General features: G+C 53.9%; 7 protein-coding genes across 7 annotated transcripts; 2 read left to right on the top strand and 5 right to left on the bottom strand.

The window, feature by feature from the left end:
- Nucleotides 1–359: 359 nt before the first annotated feature.
- Nucleotides 360–2,052, bottom strand: CKM354_000248100 (uncharacterized protein; the record flags this gene model as incomplete). Its single annotated transcript, XM_044797642.1, has 3 exons — nucleotides 360–693; nucleotides 743–1,871; nucleotides 1,932–2,052. The coding sequence occupies 3 exons, from the start codon at nucleotides 2,050–2,052 to the stop codon at nucleotides 360–362; spliced, it is 1,584 nt and encodes a 527-aa protein (XP_044653577.1).
- Nucleotides 2,053–3,172: 1,120 nt separating this feature from the next.
- CKM354_000248000 (uncharacterized protein) lies at nucleotides 3,173–10,480 on the bottom strand (the record flags this gene model as incomplete). Its single annotated transcript, XM_044797641.1, has 1 exon — nucleotides 3,173–10,480. One exon carries the CDS (start codon nucleotides 10,478–10,480, stop codon nucleotides 3,173–3,175), a length of 7,308 nt encoding a protein of 2,435 aa, XP_044653576.1.
- A 448-nt stretch (nucleotides 10,481–10,928) lies between these two features.
- CKM354_000247900 (uncharacterized protein) lies at nucleotides 10,929–12,050 on the bottom strand (the record flags this gene model as incomplete). The annotated part of the gene is made up of 1 exon (XM_044797640.1): nucleotides 10,929–12,050. One exon carries the CDS (start codon nucleotides 12,048–12,050, stop codon nucleotides 10,929–10,931), a length of 1,122 nt encoding a protein of 373 aa, XP_044653575.1.
- A 300-nt stretch (nucleotides 12,051–12,350) lies between these two features.
- CKM354_000247800 (uncharacterized protein) lies at nucleotides 12,351–13,217 on the top strand (the record flags this gene model as incomplete). Its single annotated transcript, XM_044797639.1, has 1 exon — nucleotides 12,351–13,217. One exon carries the CDS (start codon nucleotides 12,351–12,353, stop codon nucleotides 13,215–13,217), a length of 867 nt encoding a protein of 288 aa, XP_044653574.1.
- A 260-nt stretch (nucleotides 13,218–13,477) lies between these two features.
- On the bottom strand, nucleotides 13,478–14,059 carry CKM354_000247700 (uncharacterized protein; the record flags this gene model as incomplete). The annotated part of the gene is made up of 1 exon (XM_044797638.1): nucleotides 13,478–14,059. The coding sequence occupies one exon, from the start codon at nucleotides 14,057–14,059 to the stop codon at nucleotides 13,478–13,480; it is 582 nt and encodes a 193-aa protein (XP_044653573.1).
- A 1,098-nt stretch (nucleotides 14,060–15,157) lies between these two features.
- On the top strand, nucleotides 15,158–15,673 carry CKM354_000247600 (uncharacterized protein; the record flags this gene model as incomplete). The annotated part of the gene is made up of 1 exon (XM_044797637.1): nucleotides 15,158–15,673. The coding sequence occupies one exon, from the start codon at nucleotides 15,158–15,160 to the stop codon at nucleotides 15,671–15,673; it is 516 nt and encodes a 171-aa protein (XP_044653572.1).
- Nucleotides 15,674–16,348: 675 nt separating this feature from the next.
- Nucleotides 16,349–18,214, bottom strand: CKM354_000247500 (uncharacterized protein; the record flags this gene model as incomplete). Its single annotated transcript, XM_044797636.1, has 3 exons — nucleotides 16,349–17,113; nucleotides 17,164–17,806; nucleotides 17,859–18,214. The coding sequence occupies 3 exons, from the start codon at nucleotides 18,212–18,214 to the stop codon at nucleotides 16,349–16,351; spliced, it is 1,764 nt and encodes a 587-aa protein (XP_044653571.1).
- Nucleotides 18,215–18,760: the final 546 nt, after the last annotated feature.

Genomic DNA, 18,760 nt, shown 5'->3' with positions numbered 1-18,760 from the left:
TCGACAGTGACTGACGGCAAGGTACCCACGAATCGGCTCAGAACTCCGTCCACAATGCCCGGTCGTGTCTTCTATAATCATGTCATCCCCATCATTTGCTGTAACGTGTCTTTGTGCTCTTCTTCTTCTGTCTTCATCTCTTGATCGAATTCTTCTTAGGCCGCCGGAGCAGCGTGAAAAATCACTTGAGGAATCGTGGGAAACGGGAAACCGCTGAGCTTGCTTCGCGGAGTGGCCAGCGGCGTGCCGGCTAAGGGAGATGGCATCTCAGATTTGAGGTATGGGTCGGCGCTTGCTCCTGTTGGGTATTAGTCATTGCATCAAATGATGACGGAACAACGCAAGAGCACTTACTCACCCTAAGCATTCTGGTCAAGACCCAAATCCTCCTGAGCTGGGACCACACGAAGAGTGTTGGTGTGACCCATTCCACCTCTCCAGCCTTGCACACAAATGACTGCATCACCCTTGTTGAGGACACCCAACTTGATGGCGTTGTTAATGCCCCACTTGAGACGTGCGTCAACATCCTCTTGCCATGGCGTAGTCTTGAAGTCTGGCTTCTCCACATCGTAGTGGAATGGGTAGACGCCACGGTACAAGTGGGAGTAGCGAGAGGCGCGAGCGTTTCGTGTGACCATGATGATGGGGCACACTGGTCGGTATTTGGAGATGAGACGCGCAGTGTTGCCGCTGCGATCATGTTAGCCAAATATTCGACATCTGAATGGAAAATACTCACGATGTGGTCAAGACGAGGATGGCACCCGCGTTCTGCTCGAGAGACGCAGCCACAGCAGCCATGGCGCAGTTCTCGGTCGTTGGCACTGGTCGTGCAGCCAACTGCTTGAGCTCGTCGAATGCGTTCAGGTAAGGAATGGCAATTTCCGCGAGCAAGCAGGTCTCGTGCATCATGGTCACAGCCTCGCGAGGGTAGTTGCCCTTGGCAGTCTCGCCAGACAACATGACACAGTCGGCTCCGTCGAGCACGGCGTTGCCAACATCGCTGACCTCAGCACGGGTCGGGCGTGGGTTGTAGGTCATGCTCTCCAACATTTGCGTGGCACAGATAACTGGCTTGCCAGCGATGTTGCACTTGGTAATCATCATCTTCTGGGCGATGAAGACCTGAGCAGGTGGGATCTCAATACCCAAGTCACCACGGGCCACCATGACACCATCGGTGACCTTGAGGATCTCGTCAAAGTTGTTGACACCCTGCTGGTTCTCGATTTTGGCGATGATCTGGATGTCCTTACCCTCCTCACCAAGCACCTCACGGATGGCAGCAATGTCCTCAGCACGGCGGATGAAGGAAGCAAAGACCATGTCGACGTTGTTCTTGACGCCGAACTTGAGATCGGCCTTGTCTTTTTCGCTGAGAGCTGGGAGATCGACATCTGTCTTTGGCAGATTGACACCCTTCTTGCTGCTGATCTTGCCGTTGTTGACGGCTCTGCACTTCAAGTTCTTGTCATCGACAACCTCGAGCACCTCGAATGCGAGGACACCATCGTCGACGAAGATTGTACGCCCCTTCTCAATCACCTTTGTGATGTTCTTGTAATCGACATACATGTTCTTGTTGTCCGATGCCGTAGCATACTTGTCGTCGGTGGTGATGTTGATCTCGGAGCCGGCGGAAATAGGAATGTCTTCGTCGTTGGGCGTGTTGCCTGTTCGGATCTCTGGGCCCTTGGTGTCAAGAGCAATGGCGACTGGACGACCCTCTTGCGTGGCCTCAGCCTTGCGGGCATTGTCGATAACGGTCTGATGGTACTCGTAGCTGCCGTGGGAGAAGTTCATGCGGACAACCTGCAGACCGGCAGTGCGGAGCATGTTGATCTTCTCTGGGGAGTTGGTCTTGGGACCTGGATATCATTCTCGTCAGTCTCACTATTGTCACGCCTTTCCGCGGGGCACCGCCATACCAATGGTACAGATGATCGAGGTGCGTCGAAACTGCTTTGGTGGGTGGTATTCGGTGTTGAGGGAAGCGAGCCATTGCACACGCGTGCGGCCATATTCCTGGTGTACGAGAGAGTCGCCCATTATGTCGTTGGTGTCTTTGTGTGTATGGCGGTGGAAGGTGGTGTTTGCTTCGTCAGTCCAACTTTTTTCAGCTCGAGTTCCGCCGAGCTCTTAGCAATGACGTGGGCTGATTGAGGCGGTGTTTCAGCAGGAACGACTGAAACGTGAAGTGAAGAGGGAAGGTGTCAGACTGGCAGGAGGGAGGGAGGCAGGTGGGAGTGGTGAGGAGCTCGCGGCGTTATAGGCGGTCAAATGTGAATAGGCCATCTCATCCAAGCTGCGTTCAGCAAAAAGGGACACCCCACCTCAACGCGCAAAGACACGCTCCAAACTGCACTACGCCAGGCGGGCGGCTCGTCCACCGGACCTCCGAACACGACGTGCGGCATTCATTGGCCGCGACACGGTCGACAGAGGTGCTCCCTGCCCGTCCCACCCAAATTCCAGAAGCCCGCCCACGTTCATCCCATCGCCCTCAGCGCGTGCTGCGATGCTTTTCCGCCGATAACAAACTTTGCGCCAAACCGAGCTACGTAATCAGCCCTATCTCTGCACCCTTCAACATCCTCAGGCATCTCTCTTCCACCACGACAGCGAATTCGGAGATGACCGAACTTCCTCTCCCGCACATACACGTCGCAACGATCTACAACACAGTGAATATTCGCGTCACGAAAGCCAAGAAAGACAACGACGTTCGGGTATGCGTTGTCTCCTCGCGTCAGGAACTCACACAGCCTCACACCCGCCCCTGCCGCGCCTCGGACAGCGACAAGAATAACGTCAGCACACAGTCGGGTCACTATTTTGCGTCGGTGTACCACCTCGAGTGCAGCCGGCTCCGCACAGTTCCTGCATCACCCCAAACGTGGAGGAAATAGTAGTTCTGGTTATGAGGGTATCCAGAAACTTCTTCACTCAGCCATCTTCACATTCACATTTCTGTCAGCAGCTCGCTTCTCGGGAACGTGCAATGTGCCCGTATGTGAAGATGAAAACCCGAACATTGAACGAACTACATATTCATCTACCCCGAAGAACCACTATCAATAAACAAAAATGGTCGTTATCGCATCCAACAATCCAACTCCAACAAGCAAATCGAAATCTTGAACAAGTCCTCTCAATCAACAGCAATCGTCTACCTCCTCCTCTTCCTCTGACTATCCCTCCTATCAGCATAGTCGTCACGCCCCTCGCTCCTCTTCCTCTTCGCCCCACCTAAGCCTGCTCCTTGGCCTTTTGCATTCTCCAACTCCCTCGTCAACAACCCAACCTCCTCCACCAACTCCCTCTGCCCCTTCTCCAGCACCCAATTCCTCTCCAACAAATCGTCAAAATCCGTCCTCAACTTCGCATGCCCCACATGCTGCTCATGATGCCAATCCCTCACAGTCTTGTTACTCATCCTCAACGTCTCACTCTCCATCAACGAAGCATCCAGCTTTTCGCGAAGATCGGCATTGATATCTCGGATTCTGGCGAGCGATCCAGGAGATATAAGGGGTGTGAGAGGGCGATGATTGACGTGGATAGGAACTGAAGGATTTCGATCGCGAGGGCTGCGATGCGGTGAGTTGTGGGAAAATTGAGCATAGGGGTGAGGTGCGGAGTCAAGTGGATGTAGACTAGGAATAGCTGGGCGAGGTGTACGCATGGAGGAATGTCGAGAGGGAGGATGTGGCGATAGATGGGCGTGCGAGCGGCGGATTTCGTTTGGCAGAGGTGTGAGACGAGCACGGCCTTGGGTGTCTTCTGCGTCCGCGTCGTCGTCTCCTTCGCCTTCGACGTCTGTGTTGGGTTCGCTGGGATCGGAGAGCTCTTCTTCTTCTTCGAAGGGTGGGATTTCTTCCGAGGTGTCTGAGGCAGGCGGGCCTTGCTGTTCTTCACCTTCTGGTTCCGAGGGCTCTGATTCAGAAGACTCTCCATCTCCTCCTTCCCCGTCGTTCCCCTCATCTTGCTCCTCGTCCTCCTCATCCTCCTCCTCTTCTTGTTCTTGCTGCTCTTCCTCCTCCTCCTCCTCTTCTTGTTCTTGCTCCTCTTCCTCCTCTTCCTCCTCTTCCTCTTCTTCTGACTCCATATCTCTGCTTATAAGCCTGCCATGTGAATCTCGGCCCCATGCGCGTCGCACAGGCTTGCGTTTCGCACCCTTCCCACCTGCCGCTGTCTTCTTCCCCGGTTCCGCACCTGTGCCCTTACGTCCTGGCGGAGGCCCCCTCTGGCCCCTGCTCCTACCGGCGCGAGTGCCTCCCCTGCCCGAAGGTCCCGCCGACTTATTTCCCTTCTTCGCAGCCTCCGCTTCCTTCTCACTCCTCTTACGATGCTTCTCACACTCATCAAGTTTCTTCTGTAACGTCGCAGCTTCGTCAGCCTTCTTGCGGCCAAGCACCTTCAATTTCTTGATCTCCTCCCTTAAAGCTCGGATGTCTCCAGAAGATGACGAGTCCGCTGCATCCATCAACCTCTGATTCTCATCCACAAGATCCTCGTAGTCTTTCTCCAATGCTTCGCACTTCTTCTTGCAGATTTCGGATTCTTGTTGAGGTTGACGACGAACATTCCTAGCACCCTCGTATTGCTTTCTGAAGTTCGCTAATTGTTGCTCCAACGCTCGTACGCGCTCGCGAGCGTTCTCTTCCAACCTGCGCCGATGGTCTGCATTCCTGTTAGACGTAGCCAAGTCTGCTTGCAACCGTTGTACGTGTCTCCTAGACTCGTCAAGTCGTTCCTGCAGGTCTTCTCCGTGCTGGTGACAGTCGTCAAGTTGTCTTTCTAGATCTGCTCCGTGCTTGCGACAGTTTTCAAGGTTCTTCTGCAGGTCTCGAATGATGTCTTCGGTTGGTCTTGCGGGAGGAGATCGACGAGGTTGTGCTGGCGGTTGCCTTTGAGCTCGGGATGACAACCTTGGATCTCGTGGCGGCGATCCAGCAGCTCGCAATCTCGGATCTCGTGGCGGCGACGGCCTGCGAGTTTGTAACGGCGATCTCTGCTCTCGTGGCAGCGGTCCAGATCCGGCAGCTTGAAATGGCGGCGACCTGGGAGTGTCCGCTGGCGACCTCTGATCTCGTGGCGGCGACCTGGCAGCTGGAACTGGCGGCGATCTGGGAGTTTGCACTGGCGCTCTCGCAACATTTGGTTGCCGTGGAGGACTTCTTCTCTCGGACCGCTGTCCAATATCATACGCAAGTTGCATCTGAGCGCTGTCTTCGGCTATCAATAGCTGGTCGTTCTCTTCCTCCAAGGTCTCTGCTTGTTGTTCCAGCTCCTCGATCCGGTCGTAGAGCTCTCCGTTGCGCTCATCGGCCTGTTCCAATTCTCTTTCCAGATCATCTGCCCGGTCTCGCTGGGCCTGAGCATCCTGCCGGAAGGCCTCCGCAGCGAGCCATTCATTCCACCCGGCATTTCGTTCATTCTGTTCAGCTAACAGCGCATTGTCCCTTTGCTGCCGAGCATGGTCCCGTTCCTGCGTCAGTTCCTGAATGCGATTCGCTGCCTGAGCGTTCTCTGCCTCAAGAGTTGCAAGTCGCACGTCCAGATTATTGATCTGCGCCTCCTGCTCCTGAATACGCTCCCTTAGAGTATCATTGGCGTCTTGCAACCTAATGATCTCTTCTTCGTCGGCATCATGCAGCAACTGTGCTACAGGTGGTATGTAATTCCACGCTAGATTGCCATCGGGGCCTTCTGGCAGCCCGTCATGTTGAGGCTGCTGTTGCACACCAACAGGAGTCGGAGTGCCCAGACGGACACCATCACGTCTGAGCCACCAATTATTAGCAGGACCTTGCGGCACATCTTGGTTGTTCGGCGCTTCATTCTCCTGGTCGCTGGATTCATTGTCTGAATTGATGACAACAGGATTCTGCTGATTGCCTAAGTTGATTACGAAGGGATCTGGTATATTGCCACGATCATCGACCATGAATTCATCGCTGTCGGCACCTGCCAGTGCCAGCGCCGGATGTGCCAGCGCCGGAAGTTGTTGCGGGCCAGGCACAAGCCCAGCATGCATGCTATCCCTGGACCCTCGGCTTGGAGGAGTCACAGGCGGTTGCTGATTTCCCAAGTTGTTGTGGTTCGCTGCAGGACGATTGCCATCGGCTACCAAATCAGCTCCACCGAAGTTGTCCGCACGCCACCCCGGGCGAGCAGGTCCTGCATCGTTGGCAGGCCGAGCACCTATAGGACGGTTTGTTGAGATCGGAAGGCCATGTGCATCTCCCGAACGAGTGGGAGACCCCGGATATGGCTGGTTAGTATCATCACCGATAGGCTGCAACACACCAGTAGGACCCCATTGATGCGTCAAACCCATATTCGGAACCCCAGGCAACGCAGGCGGAGCGTACCACTGCCGTCGCTGCTCAGCATCATAGTAGTAGAATGTATTAGGACGGAAAGCATGTTGCGTGTATGACCAGCCTTCTGGAAGATACATCCGATTGACGCGGTTGAGAGGATGCCATGCTTCTTCTTGGTCTGGAATAGGATATGGTAAACCATCTCTCCACAGATCATAACGTAAGTTTTGGTCGACAATGCCTCCTTCGGTGACTGCGGGAGACGGAAGTGTGCCTATGTCGCGGTTCGTGCTGGTTCTTCGGAAGGCGTATCCATCGCCATTACGTTCCACAAAGGCGCCTGAGGGAAGACGACGGCGCCGCAGTCTGATGCGGCCTTGTCCAGGATTTGGGATAGGTATATCGTCGTTTTCGCTCACGTAGCTTGGAAGGCTGTCCCGACGTCCGTTGTCTCGGTTTCCTTGAGCATCGTCATCGGGTGCATCAGCGTCCTCATCGTGATCTCCATCGCTGCCCTCGTCGTTGTCTCCAGAGCCGACGTTGTCATGTTCGTCTGAAGCTTCATCATCTCCTTGCTGGTCGTCATAGTAGTCAGCCTCAGGAAGCGACTCCATGTCGGAAGGAGTGCCATCGTCGAAGAGGTCGTGAATTCTTCTTGTATTCGGAGTCATATCGTCCATCGATAAGGGAACACTGGGCGAACTACTCGAACGACCGCCCCCTCCACCGCCATTTTCCGAGGGCGTGATAAAGCGAGCACGTCTCGGAATGAATCTCGGCTGACGTCTGGCAGAAAGAAGAGAAGTAGGTGGAGGAGGCTCATCGTCTTCATCTTTGTCTTCCCCGTCGTCAGTTTCGTCTTCTTCCTCGTCGGTTGCGTCTTCCGCGTCTTCCTCACCATCGATGTCCTCGTCCTCCTCATCTCCGTCGGCTTGCTCGTCCTCGACCCCGTGCAGCTCCTCATACTGCCTTGCTCGGTTCTCATACCAATCGATACCAGGAAGCGGTTCTGTCCCAGCCAAAGGGTCATTGCTAAGGATACCATCTAACTGTTGTTCACGTGGTGTCGTACCATGACTCGATGATGATGCAACACTGGGAGTGCCCCTCAGAATATCAGATAAAGCTTGACTGGAAGCGCGCCTCCTACCGGCCGGAGGAGTCCTGGGAGCATAAGGAGGTGGCCGCGGGGGCGCACCGAACAACGAAGCGTTAGGGCCGAAGCGTCGTCCTCCTGGTGTGAGAGGTAGACTCGTTCTTCGTTGCGGCCTGTTGCCTCGTGTTCGTGTATCGCGATCATCAGAAATACGTCGTCGGTCCTCATGAATCTCATTGAAATATTGCGGGCGATAGCGAGTGTTGTCTCTCTCCCTCGCTCTAGCTATACGTGCTCGTCGCTCAGGTGAATCAGGCTCGCCCTCAGCATAGGGTTGCCAGAAAACATCTCTAGTCGTGTCTGCGCCATACGCAGGCGGCGGCGTTGGTGGACGTTGTTCTAGTTCCCGCAGCTGTTGAGCTAGCACAACTCTTTCGGGATTATTTGTCCCGCCCCGTGGCTCACCTGTCGGATTCTCGTACCCGTCGGCACCATTGATGGGATGGAGAAGACCATCTGCGCCATAGAAATGACTCTTCTGAAATCTAGGGTAGCCAGGAACGCGGACAGGAGCCCGCCAGAATCGATTGCCTATCGGATCCTCGTAATATATGTAATCGCCTGGACCGTCCTGGTAAGCATTCCAGTCCTCGGGTAGCCACGGTGGTCGGTCTCCATCCGGTACATGACGAACACCTTGTGCAACTGGAAGTGCACCGGTATCCAGGATGCGGCACGTGGTTCGGTCATCGATAGTCCAATTAGCGGGATCGATAGGCGAGACTGGACCAGCGGCGGCTCGAGCTTCTCTGATGCTGGCACCGGCAGCTCCTCTGGAGCTCAGGAACGACTGACGAGGTGGCGGAGGAGTTCGGGGTGAACGAGAAGGGCCATGCGGCCTGCTTTCTTCACCTGCGTTGTCTTGCTCGTCATCAACATTGTCCTCAGCAGCATCATCTTGCTCCTCATCAGCGCCGCTCCCATCACCACCATCGCCTGAAGGCATAGTGAACCGAGCACGTCTTCCATTTGATCCCGGCGGTCGTCGAGCAGGAGGAGGAGGGGGCGGTGGCGGCATTCGACCCGCAGCAGCATCCCTTCTGAAATCATCCCAATTAACCACTTCGCCATCACTACTAAGAGGGGAATCAGGCCGTTCAGGACGCACTGGCGTCCTCGGAAGAGGCGGTAAATAACCAAGAGCTGCACTCCTATCACCCTCTCGATTCGGGACTCGTCGAGGTTGACCTTGAACAGGTGCAGAATCCGTGCGATCGAATCGGGTCGCAGTTCTCGACAGCGGTGGCAATTGACCCAAAGCCGCAGCTCGATCGGAATCCTCTCGAAATGTGACATGTTGAGATGGACCTTGAACAGGAGGGAAGTCGTTACGATCCAGGCGAGGTTGACTTCTCGAAAGCGGCGGCAACTGCTCCAAAGCCGCATCTCTGTCGAATCTATCCCCCGGAGAGATACGTCGACGTTGGCGGGGAGGCTCCTCATCCTCAGTCTCATCCTCATCGACTTCGTCGGGATTGTCTGGGAAGAGCCAAGCGAGGGACTGTGGATCCTGAGGTATAGATGGCGTGGGAGTCGGCGGAGGTCCCTCCCTTGTAGGCGGCGGCGCAGCAGGTAAGTCCTGCTCTTCTTCCTCTTCTTCGTCTTCCGGTTCCTCTTCGTTCTCGTCCTGACCCTGACCCTGGCCCTCGTCCTCTTCTTCTTCTTCTTCATCTTGCACTGCATTCGGATCCTGCCAATAAGGACCTCCCTCTGCCCAAGGACTCCATGGCATGTGTTCACCCCGTCTCGGCCCAGTCGCATAACGATAGCCCAACGAACGGTCAAAATTCGCTAATGCCAAAGGATCTCTCGGGCCAAGATCGAAGTGCGGGTCAGCGGCAACTTCAGGAATAGTCAGAGCCAACTCCAAATCATCATCGTCGTCTTCTTTGTCTAGCTGTTCTTGCTGATAAGGCTCCAATCTGGCACGAGGTTTGCGACGGACTGGAGAGGGAGCAGCATTTCCTTGGGCGAGAAAATACGCATATTCTGGGTGCGTCTGGCTAGCCAACCATTGCGCCTTCTGCGCTTGCTCGAGGCGAGCCCAGCTTCTTGGACTGCGTGGAGAGTACCCAGTGAAGTCTCTGGCGAATTGGTCGTTGTGTACTGGAGGCTGGAATCGGGGCTCATCATGGCGATTGACTGCATCATAACGGTGCGGCTCACTCGCTTCATCGAAATGTACTCTAGGTGTCTCTTCTCCATCGGCTACGTAGCCAGAGGCGATGGTCGGTCTTCTGCCTGGTTGCGAAGCTGGGCTCAGATCTTTGAAGCCGTCTGAGATCTCAGACAGGCCAGATAAATCCACGTCCTCTTCGTCTTCATGAGGAACGTAATCCAGATCGTTATCGTCGTCATACTCGTGTTCAGCGAACAGTGAAAATGGCTGGTGCTCGGTTTCACCCGTGACATTCGGCGACACCCCGCGATGCTTCGCATCCACATCGTCAATCTCACGCCTTTCAACATCGTGAGACAGACTCGCGCTGACCCTCCCTCGGCTGACGTTCTTGCTTCGCCCAGCTTTTCGATGATTCCCAAAGCCTTGATATTTACTCATCCACGTGGCAGGAGACAAAGGATACAGTGCCTTATGATGCTTGACCACCTTCTGATGCGCCTTAAATTGTTGTGCATCATTGAGTTCAGGGTCAAGACTCCCAAGTCCAGGAGTTGTGCCTGCTTTGGCAAGACCATAACGGTACATTCTTAGTGTACGGAGCTCACGCGGACTCAGGTTTTGACGGAACTCTTCGGGAGTTTGAGGGTTTCTTCTAGAGAATTTTGGAATAGGTGGTGAACGTTGGGTTGCCCATGGTGGTGAACGTTGCGCAGCGCGTGTATTCCAGTTGGAAGGCGGAATCGGTCCTGACGCAGCAGTCCGACTTGATCGATCTTGCCGGAGTCGCTTTGGGTTGCGTTCACGATTCTCTGGGTCTGTTCCTCCTGGGGGAGCATAATCAGAAGGTAGTATTTTACGCTTCGGAGCCATGTTGTGTCCTCGGTGCCAATGACTGGTGTTGGATGGAAGCTCTGAGCTTGAGGCGAGGTCAGATAGCTGAAGCTTGCGTCCGGATTGTTTCCATCAAAGAACAAGATGTTCTTTGACTTTGATCGCCGGATCCGGCAGCCCCCATCGTGAATGAGTCGGGATGCAAGGCTGCTGTTCATTGTTCCCTATTGCAACGGACAGCAGATTCGAACCAAGTGTTGATCGCGTCCCAAGATGACTGAGTCTCGTAATCACGATTGCGAGTCCGAGGAAACAAAAGTTGAACTTCACTCACATTCCTGCCAAGACTTCGGTCTGGCCATCATGCAAACTCAAAAATTTCATTGGATATCGCTATCATTCGCTTGTATCGCTACTTCTACGTTGTCTATCAGCATGGTTCTCGTGACAAATCTCATCGTAACCACAACCGGGATTTACGTGCAACTCACAGCTCATCTCGTTCTCCAACACCCGGCACAACCCTTTGCATATCAAAATAGCCCTCAAGGTCCATCCACTCCGCTGCAAAGGCTGTCGTCAACATAGCCCAGTCCTCCACGGTGGGCATATCCAAATGTTCTCCGTCATCGTTGATCGTATGCCAGACTTGTGGGAACGGACTTGTAATGATGTGCAGGATATCCACACCCCTGGCCATGAACGGGAGATGATCGTCTTCTACCATGCCTCCGCTCCAATAATCCGTACTTGATTTGCCGCCTTCGTGCAGGAAGGCACTTCCTTGACTTTTGAACACTCCTGCTTTACGCAGTCGCTGCTCCGCATCGGCCATTTTCTGATACGCCCAGTGCGTAGTTTTGAAGTAAGACGGGACTTTGGGATTCTTGCTTCCTAGCAAGTCCAGCAACACGAACAGATCAATGGATCTCAGCGGGTTGCGGAAATTGCTCAGTGCACCATACTGCGTAGCTTCCCACTCCTCTGCCAGACTTCTGGCGCCGTATAACGAATCCTCATGTGTCCACTGCAAAAAAGCCTCCTCTCCATCCAGGAGCAAGATCTGTATACCTTGATAGCCTTCCAAAGCTCCGGCATCCATGTATGTTCCATCTGCTTCCTCTTTCGCCCATTTCTTCGTCAGAGCGTCGTCGATCGACCTCGCAGCATGGAGCAACATCGCACATGGGGCTGCAGAATCCGTCGCACCGATAAAGCCTTTCGGCGAGAGTTTGCTATCATAGTGGGCAACCAAGGCAAGTCTCGAGACATCTCCTTCCCCATCAGCCCAGGGTGGATCGCGGGTTGCGATTATATTGACGAAAGGAACTTCCTTTCCCCTTGAGGTTGGAGTCGTTGCACTGCTGTTTTGATATGATAGCTTCCATTTGGGAAGTTGCGTATTAAAGAATTCCACAAAGTGGTTCTGCACCTTGGTCGACCCAGGCGTGCCTGGTACGCGGGGGATCAGGATCGGGGCGAGGAGCGAGCCAGTGTTGATGTCGAAGTCGGCGCCCGGGAGAGGCAGCGACTTCAAGGTCGCGTCGGAAAGGGCGATCCATGCCAGTGTCTCGCGCAGGAGCGCAGGGAGGAGGTAGAGGAGCTTCATATTGGCCGGGACTAGGTCTTAGGTATTGTTCGACGTGCAGTAGGAGATATTCGGCGGGATCAAGCCATTGCGAGCAGGATGCTCGTCCTTGCAGAGTGATCAGGCGGCGCCCAACAGCATCCAGGTCACTTCCTGCAACGGTCTCGAGGCATATCACTCGAGCATTGTCAGTCGGAGGTGCCAATGTTGGCGACGTTACCTCGCACCCCATGCCAAGGGTGCTGATCGCGGCGGCATTCCGCTCCGACGCGCTGCACTTCTCGGAGGTGACAAGCTACAACTTTTATCCATCAGCATGTGATGTCCTCGATTCTCAGCCTGCTACGGCAGGCCAGCTGCACCAGAACCAGCGCTCGACTCGTATCACGAAATGCCACGCTGGCAACATCGCGCCTCCGCGCTCAATGGCACGTCCGACCATTCCAACAGCCATTACGCCTCGCTAGCACAACAGCTCCTCAAGCACGCCAGAAAAGTCCAGTCTTGACCAATGTCTACCGCGCTGGCACAGCCGCTACTCTCACAGTCGGTGTCACTCGCGTGGCAACGATTGTGGTTTTCCTTGCAGGCTCCACCGTCTACGCTCCGTCCTACGTCTTCAGTCCAGACCACTCGAATTGGCTTGCCCTGGCTTTTCTGGTCGCTTCAGCAGTCCCCGCCATCGTGACAGCACTTGCGACTGGACCAATGGTACACGCCATCAGGGTTCATGTGCCAGACAACATCAAGCGATCTGGGAAAGAGGCGTTGCGAAGATTCAGCGCGAAGACTCCTGGAGACACAAAAGTGGAGTTATCATTCATGCGGTTCATGCCGTGGCCACAGAAAAGAATCGTTTCGTTCGCTACGCTCAGGAGGTTGAGGCCGAGCTTGAGAAGTGGCATCAGTAATTTGGAATATCTACCACGGGACGATAGACGGGACGCAGCCAAACGAAAAGAGTATCCATTATTTGACGCGTTGCTGAGAAGATGGATGGCGAGGTACTACGTGAACAGAAATCAAAAGAAAGATCGCGCGGCTGTGCCGGGCGTATGGGACGGAATGTGGAAGCAGATCCCGTTCTCTGGAGAAGGCGATGATTATGTGCCATTGGAGAGCGCCCCGAGACCACCTCCCAAGTTGAGACCTCCAGTGCCTCCAATGGCCCCGATCGGCAGACCCTGAAAGTCCTTGATTACAAGCCGAGCATCGTCTTACGAAGCCTGCGAGACCTCGGACGAACTGTGGCACGAATGAGCTGCAAACAAATTGAAGCATCTGCTTGACAGAGCGCACGGCCATACTGACATATTCTCTATGCCAGCAGAGTAATACACGGACTCAGTCGCCATCGAATACAAGTGCAAATGCAACCAATTACGCAGCTGCCCTCAGCTCACTCTCCACGAAATTATGCGAATGCTCCACCAGGTGCTCCGCCAATATTAACAATCCACTGCCGAATCATAGTTTTTCTCCACCGCCGCCGGCGATGCTGTTGCCGAAGATTCCGCTGTCGACGACTCCGCTACCGACGCATACGTCTCGATCGCCATCGCCAACATAGCCCTCCTTCCACACTTCTCCGTCTCTACACACTCACTTACCCTCTCCCGCAACTCCGGCTCCAGGATCTGAAACTCCTCGTCCTCCAACAACTTCCTTAACTCCTTCAAAAGGTTACCAATTCCCTTGACCAACCCCCTCTTCGCCGCGTCCGTTGGTGCCAGGGGCAATACCACCTCCGGCATCCTCGCGAAATTTAAACTGTGGTAGTCGAAATAACAGGAGCGGAACCGTCGTGTATTGCGCTCCGTGTGATCTCTCACATTGGCCACCACTACTTCGGACCAGATCTCTAATGCTTCGTCGAATTCGTCGAGTGCCATTTTGATGCTCTTCGGATCACTCGGAATTAGAGGCGGAAGCTGCTTAAGCCGTTGGATCTCGTTGGTGAAGAGCTCGTTGGCGGCGCCGTGGGCTCTTATGTCCTCCTGCACTGCTATGGCGTTGCGGATTTGTTCCATCGCTGATGCTGGTGAAAGTTTGCTGCTTGTATGTTGATGAAGTGAGAGGTTGCTTTTGACGATTTAGAACTTTCATCGTGAATCTACTGTTTTGGCTGCGAGGAGGAACTGTTTGCTAGGAAGGAGCAATAATGAAAATAGCTCAAACTGCAAGAGTGAATGAGTTCGACGGGCAAGAAATGCATCTTCCCCTGTCTGTCACCCGCAAGATCTAGCAAGTGCCCGACAGGTTTCCATTGTACCTGCAAAGACCACACATACGCGCAATGGAAAGCGCTCTGCGCCGTTTAGCATGCACATCGAAGCTCGAGACATGCTTCGAGCCATGGCAAAGTTGGACACAATTCAACTTGAATGCTTTTCGACGCTGTCAATTGATCAGACTAGGCCCTCGGATCAGTCGAATCTTCTCACGTGCGCCGATCGGAGCTCTGTCCTACATATTCGACAGCCCAGATATCATACAAAGAACGCAACATTACACAGAATCGCATAGCCATCGATTCTGTGTGACCATTGTCGCATTCTCGCGATCACAGCCACGCGCAGAATAGAACCAGCAGGGGGAGTTTTCGATGCCTCACGCCAAGAATCCGCAGCGGCAACCTGACAGCGCAACACAGGCACACCCACATTCGCGACTTTCTTCCGATACATCCAAGACCTGCACAGGCAAGGTCTCCGTTCTAAACGCAGAAGAAGCCATTGACATGTTGCCCCGGTTTCGTGCCGCTCGATATAGTACTCATGCAAGAGCGGAACCACAATGCAAGTGGGCGGCGCTTATAGATCCTGCGTGGTTCGCCCAATCCTTCGCTTGCTTCGAGACATCCTCACCTTAGCTTGTGTCAAGTTTCCGCGCCGCAATGACGAACGCGCGACGAAGGCTGGAGTGTTCCGAGCCTCGAACCGGTCAGGACTGGCTCTTTTATGTTCAAGAGGCTCGTCCGTCCTGGGTAAGAGCCTGGTTCAGTTTCATCCACATTCGTTCTGGTTTGGACGCTCGCTCTATGTGAGGTTTACATATATTGGCAGAGCCTCTACTACTCTTGTACGAGATAGTCAGACATTCACTGGATCATACACCCAATACACAAGATGTCTAGCACAACTTCAAGTCTTTCAGCGTCGTCCACAAGCGCGGCTGCTTCTCCAACGAGCACTGATGCCACCTACGACTTCAGCATCAAAGAAGCCACAATCCGAAACACAGCAATCGGGGTCTGTCTTGCCCTGTTCGTCTTTCTCATCTGCGCCCTCGTCGGACTGGAAATCATGCGCCGGCGCATGAAGCGAATGCGAAAACAACTCCTCAAATACATGCGACAAGAAGAAGAGGGCTACAGCACGCAATACTTGTCTCCTGACACCAGGATCAAGATGGAACGAACGGGCAGCACGCCCGCCAGCTCCGACAGCGGGCGTTATCAGCTCGTCAGTCCGGTCGCCAGAGCTCCCGAGCGGAGCGTCACCGAGATTTCTGGACAAGGAGAGTTGTACGAATCCGACGCGAGGTCTGTGAATAGTTTCCATCGCGGGGATACGAGAAAACATAATAAGAATGTTTCGAGCAAGTGGTATGATTTGAGAGCGTATACGCATCGGGAGTCATGAGATATTACTCCACTGGGACCGCGACCGATATTGGGCCCAACCCAGAGAAGCATTCATGAGTCGAATCTTGCGAAGTCGAACGGGAAATGACTGGAAATACTGGAGATCGTAGCTCTCGACGATCTTGAGTTCCACTGGAATGAGACTGTCTTTGGATTGCCTTGTTGGCCGTGAAGACAAAACTGTTCCTGCCCCCATGAGGAGGAAGCCATTTATGTGTACACCACCAGAGCTTCTGCTTTGTGCAATTGGATCAAGCATGTGGAACAGCTGGCGTTCATGGAAGGAACACGACAGCTGCGTTGTTCGACACTCTGAAGCTCGAGTTCCGGCTGATAGCGTCAACAAGTATGCCCACGAGCGATTGTGAGGAATCGCGAACATAGTGTAAAATCACATTGAGGAATGTGACAGGAGTCAAGGCAAATGCTATTGAGCAAAGTTCGGGATATCACTTGTACGATTCAAGGAGTGGCAGCTCAACCTCAAGCTGTCTCTCCCACGACAGCTGAGGTCAAATCGACTGAAAATGAAAATACGAATGCAAAGTAATCGTAGAGGCGCGAGAGCCACACGAAATACGAAACTAATTTTTGTCTATCATCAAGGCCAAGGGTATCCATCTCAAGTCATAGCTCATCTCATATCATGCCAAAAAGCAAATTCATGGCTGCTCTAAGCCCATTTACCGAGCACACCCATCAAAACCATACCAGTGATGAGAGCGAAACCTGCGCCCAACGTCTTGACGAGCCCGCTAGTCAACAGTTCACCACCCTCAATAACCCAGTCACGAGCCCACATGTCCACAACACCAACCCAGACCAAGACACCAGCCGACAACGCATCAAGCGTACCGAAAGTCAGAACAGTCGCTGGGTTGTTACCGTTGAAAGTGTTGAGAACTCCAATACCGATTGCCATACCGATCGGCGTGATGAGGGCAAAAGCCAAGCCCATGAGGAATTTGGTTGGGAAAATCGCGCCTGGAAGTGAAGCGATACGTGCTCCCAATGCCAAACCCTCGAAGAACTGATGGAAAACAATAACGACCAGAAGGGTACGGTAGAACGAATCACCAGCCACAACGAGAGTCAGACCGATCAGGACAGAGTGGAAGATAATTCCTGCTTCCATGACGCCGACTGAAAGTGGGTTATTCGAAGCTCCGCCGTGATGGTGATCCATTGCGAGGAAAGCGTCGCGGTTCTCTCCGGTTGATGAGCCTTCGGGAGAGTGCTCGCCTTTCCCACGGACGTTAGCAGTGTGTGCTGGGAGTTCTCCGCCTGAGGGCTGGCGTGAAGCGACGAAGCGGGTTCCGATGTATTCGATCAGGAAACAGATGAAGATACCGGCCATGACGACTGCGGAAGTTGTTGCTTCGTAGCCGAGCTCGCCGATACATTCGTTGGAGAACATTAGGTCGGCGTGAGTGTACAACTAGATCCGAAGTCAGCGATTGTTATGGTGAGGGTTCTGGAGAAGCTTACATGAATGAACGCCGTGGAAATGATGATTCCAGTACCGAATTGCTTGATGATCATCAAGATGTTGTAGCTGACGGCGGAGTTCCTGATGAATGGGATCTTGTTCAAAAACATAGGTGCATAGACACCGATGGAACTCGTGACCAGAACGATGAAGATCGAGCCGACACGGAGTCCAATATCGTAGTCTCGTTCTCTGAGTCCACAGGACACTGCACCACCGCCGACGCAGTGCTCAACACCAGCGTGGAAATGGCATTGTTGGTTCTCTTCGCTCGCAGCGCCCGCAGCGAGTAGAGCCACCTCCTCACCAGCTGCGTCCAAGCAAAATGTAGTCTTTCCGTGCGAGTGGCAGCCGGTGTAAGATTCGGGAATTTCGCCAGTTGGCTCCGGGTCGAGCTGGTACTCTTCGCCTTGGTACGTGCACCACACACCCTCGCCGTCGTGAGCGTGGCAGTTCGTTGCGGTTGTATCGTCACCCGAGGATGCAGCTTCAGCTTCATCTCCGTGCTCCTCGCAGTGCTGCGTGCCATCGCTGTGTGCGTGGCAATGTGCATTGCTCTCTCCCGTGGCCGCTGCTGATGGAGAGCCTGTAGTAGCGGCAGCAAGAACAAGCACATCCTCGCCTTCCGGATCCACGCAGTATCTGTCGATATTAGCGAGTGAAGGGCTAGGGTAGAGTTCAGGAGAAAACTCACTGCTCATCACCGTGCGAGTGGCAGTTCGTGTACTCAGCTGGCATCTCGCCAGTGGGCGTCACATCGATCTGAACTTCTGAGCCAGCGCCATTGACACAGAACAACTCTGTTGAGTGTGTGTGGCAGTCCGTCACAGCGGTAGTCTGTGCCGCAGCTGTTGTGCTCGCGGGCGCCGTGATGGGAATAGTCGCGGTGCCTGACACCGTGTACGTAGCTCGTGCAGTCTGAGTACCACTCAGAAAGCAGTATTCGACCTCGACGCCATTTTCGGATCGGTTGTTACATCCAGTGTATGTCGTTCGCTGTGCTTGTGCTGCACCAACGGCGAGCGAGAGGAGAAGTACTTTGGAATACATCGTCGTTCTTCGTCTTCACAACCACCACCTCTCGATCCAAGGTCTGATCGCAATACTCAGTCAATATGAGAGAATTATTGCAAAGCACTGAGTCTAATATCTCTCTCGAAACGGTTGGTCTCTTTCGCACAGAAGTACTCAGCCGATCAAAGGCCCAGGGAAGAGATTCCTGGACTTGCCACGCGAGAACGCAGGGACCACAACTCGTTGAACCTTGACCATTGCACCGAAGGCTCTGTGTGGCCGTCTGCTCCGCCGCCGACGACGTTCAGTCCAAGCATGACCTTAATGGATACCAAGACATGAAATAGTGGGATGCGGTGCTTGGCTGCATCGTGAGGATGCGAGCATAAACGGACAACCCTACGGATTTGGAAAGATGCGATGGTGGCCAAGGTTGCGGATCCCACGCTGGAAAAATCATGTGGAGGATCATTCTCGTATGGTGCCGACTAGCAAAACGTAATGGCGTAAGAGGCGATGGGGGTGGAGAGATGCCCATTAAGGTTGTCCTGGGCGGAGAATCTTGGCTTCTTGGCTATATCA

This window comes from Cercospora kikuchii (genome assembly GCF_019650295.1).
Source record: "Cercospora kikuchii DNA, contig_00002, whole genome shotgun sequence".
Classification (NCBI taxonomy): Eukaryota; Fungi; Ascomycota; class Dothideomycetes; order Mycosphaerellales; family Mycosphaerellaceae; genus Cercospora; species Cercospora kikuchii.
The sequence above is the reverse complement of the archived record's forward strand: the minus strand, read 5'-3'. Positions and strand labels throughout refer to the sequence as shown.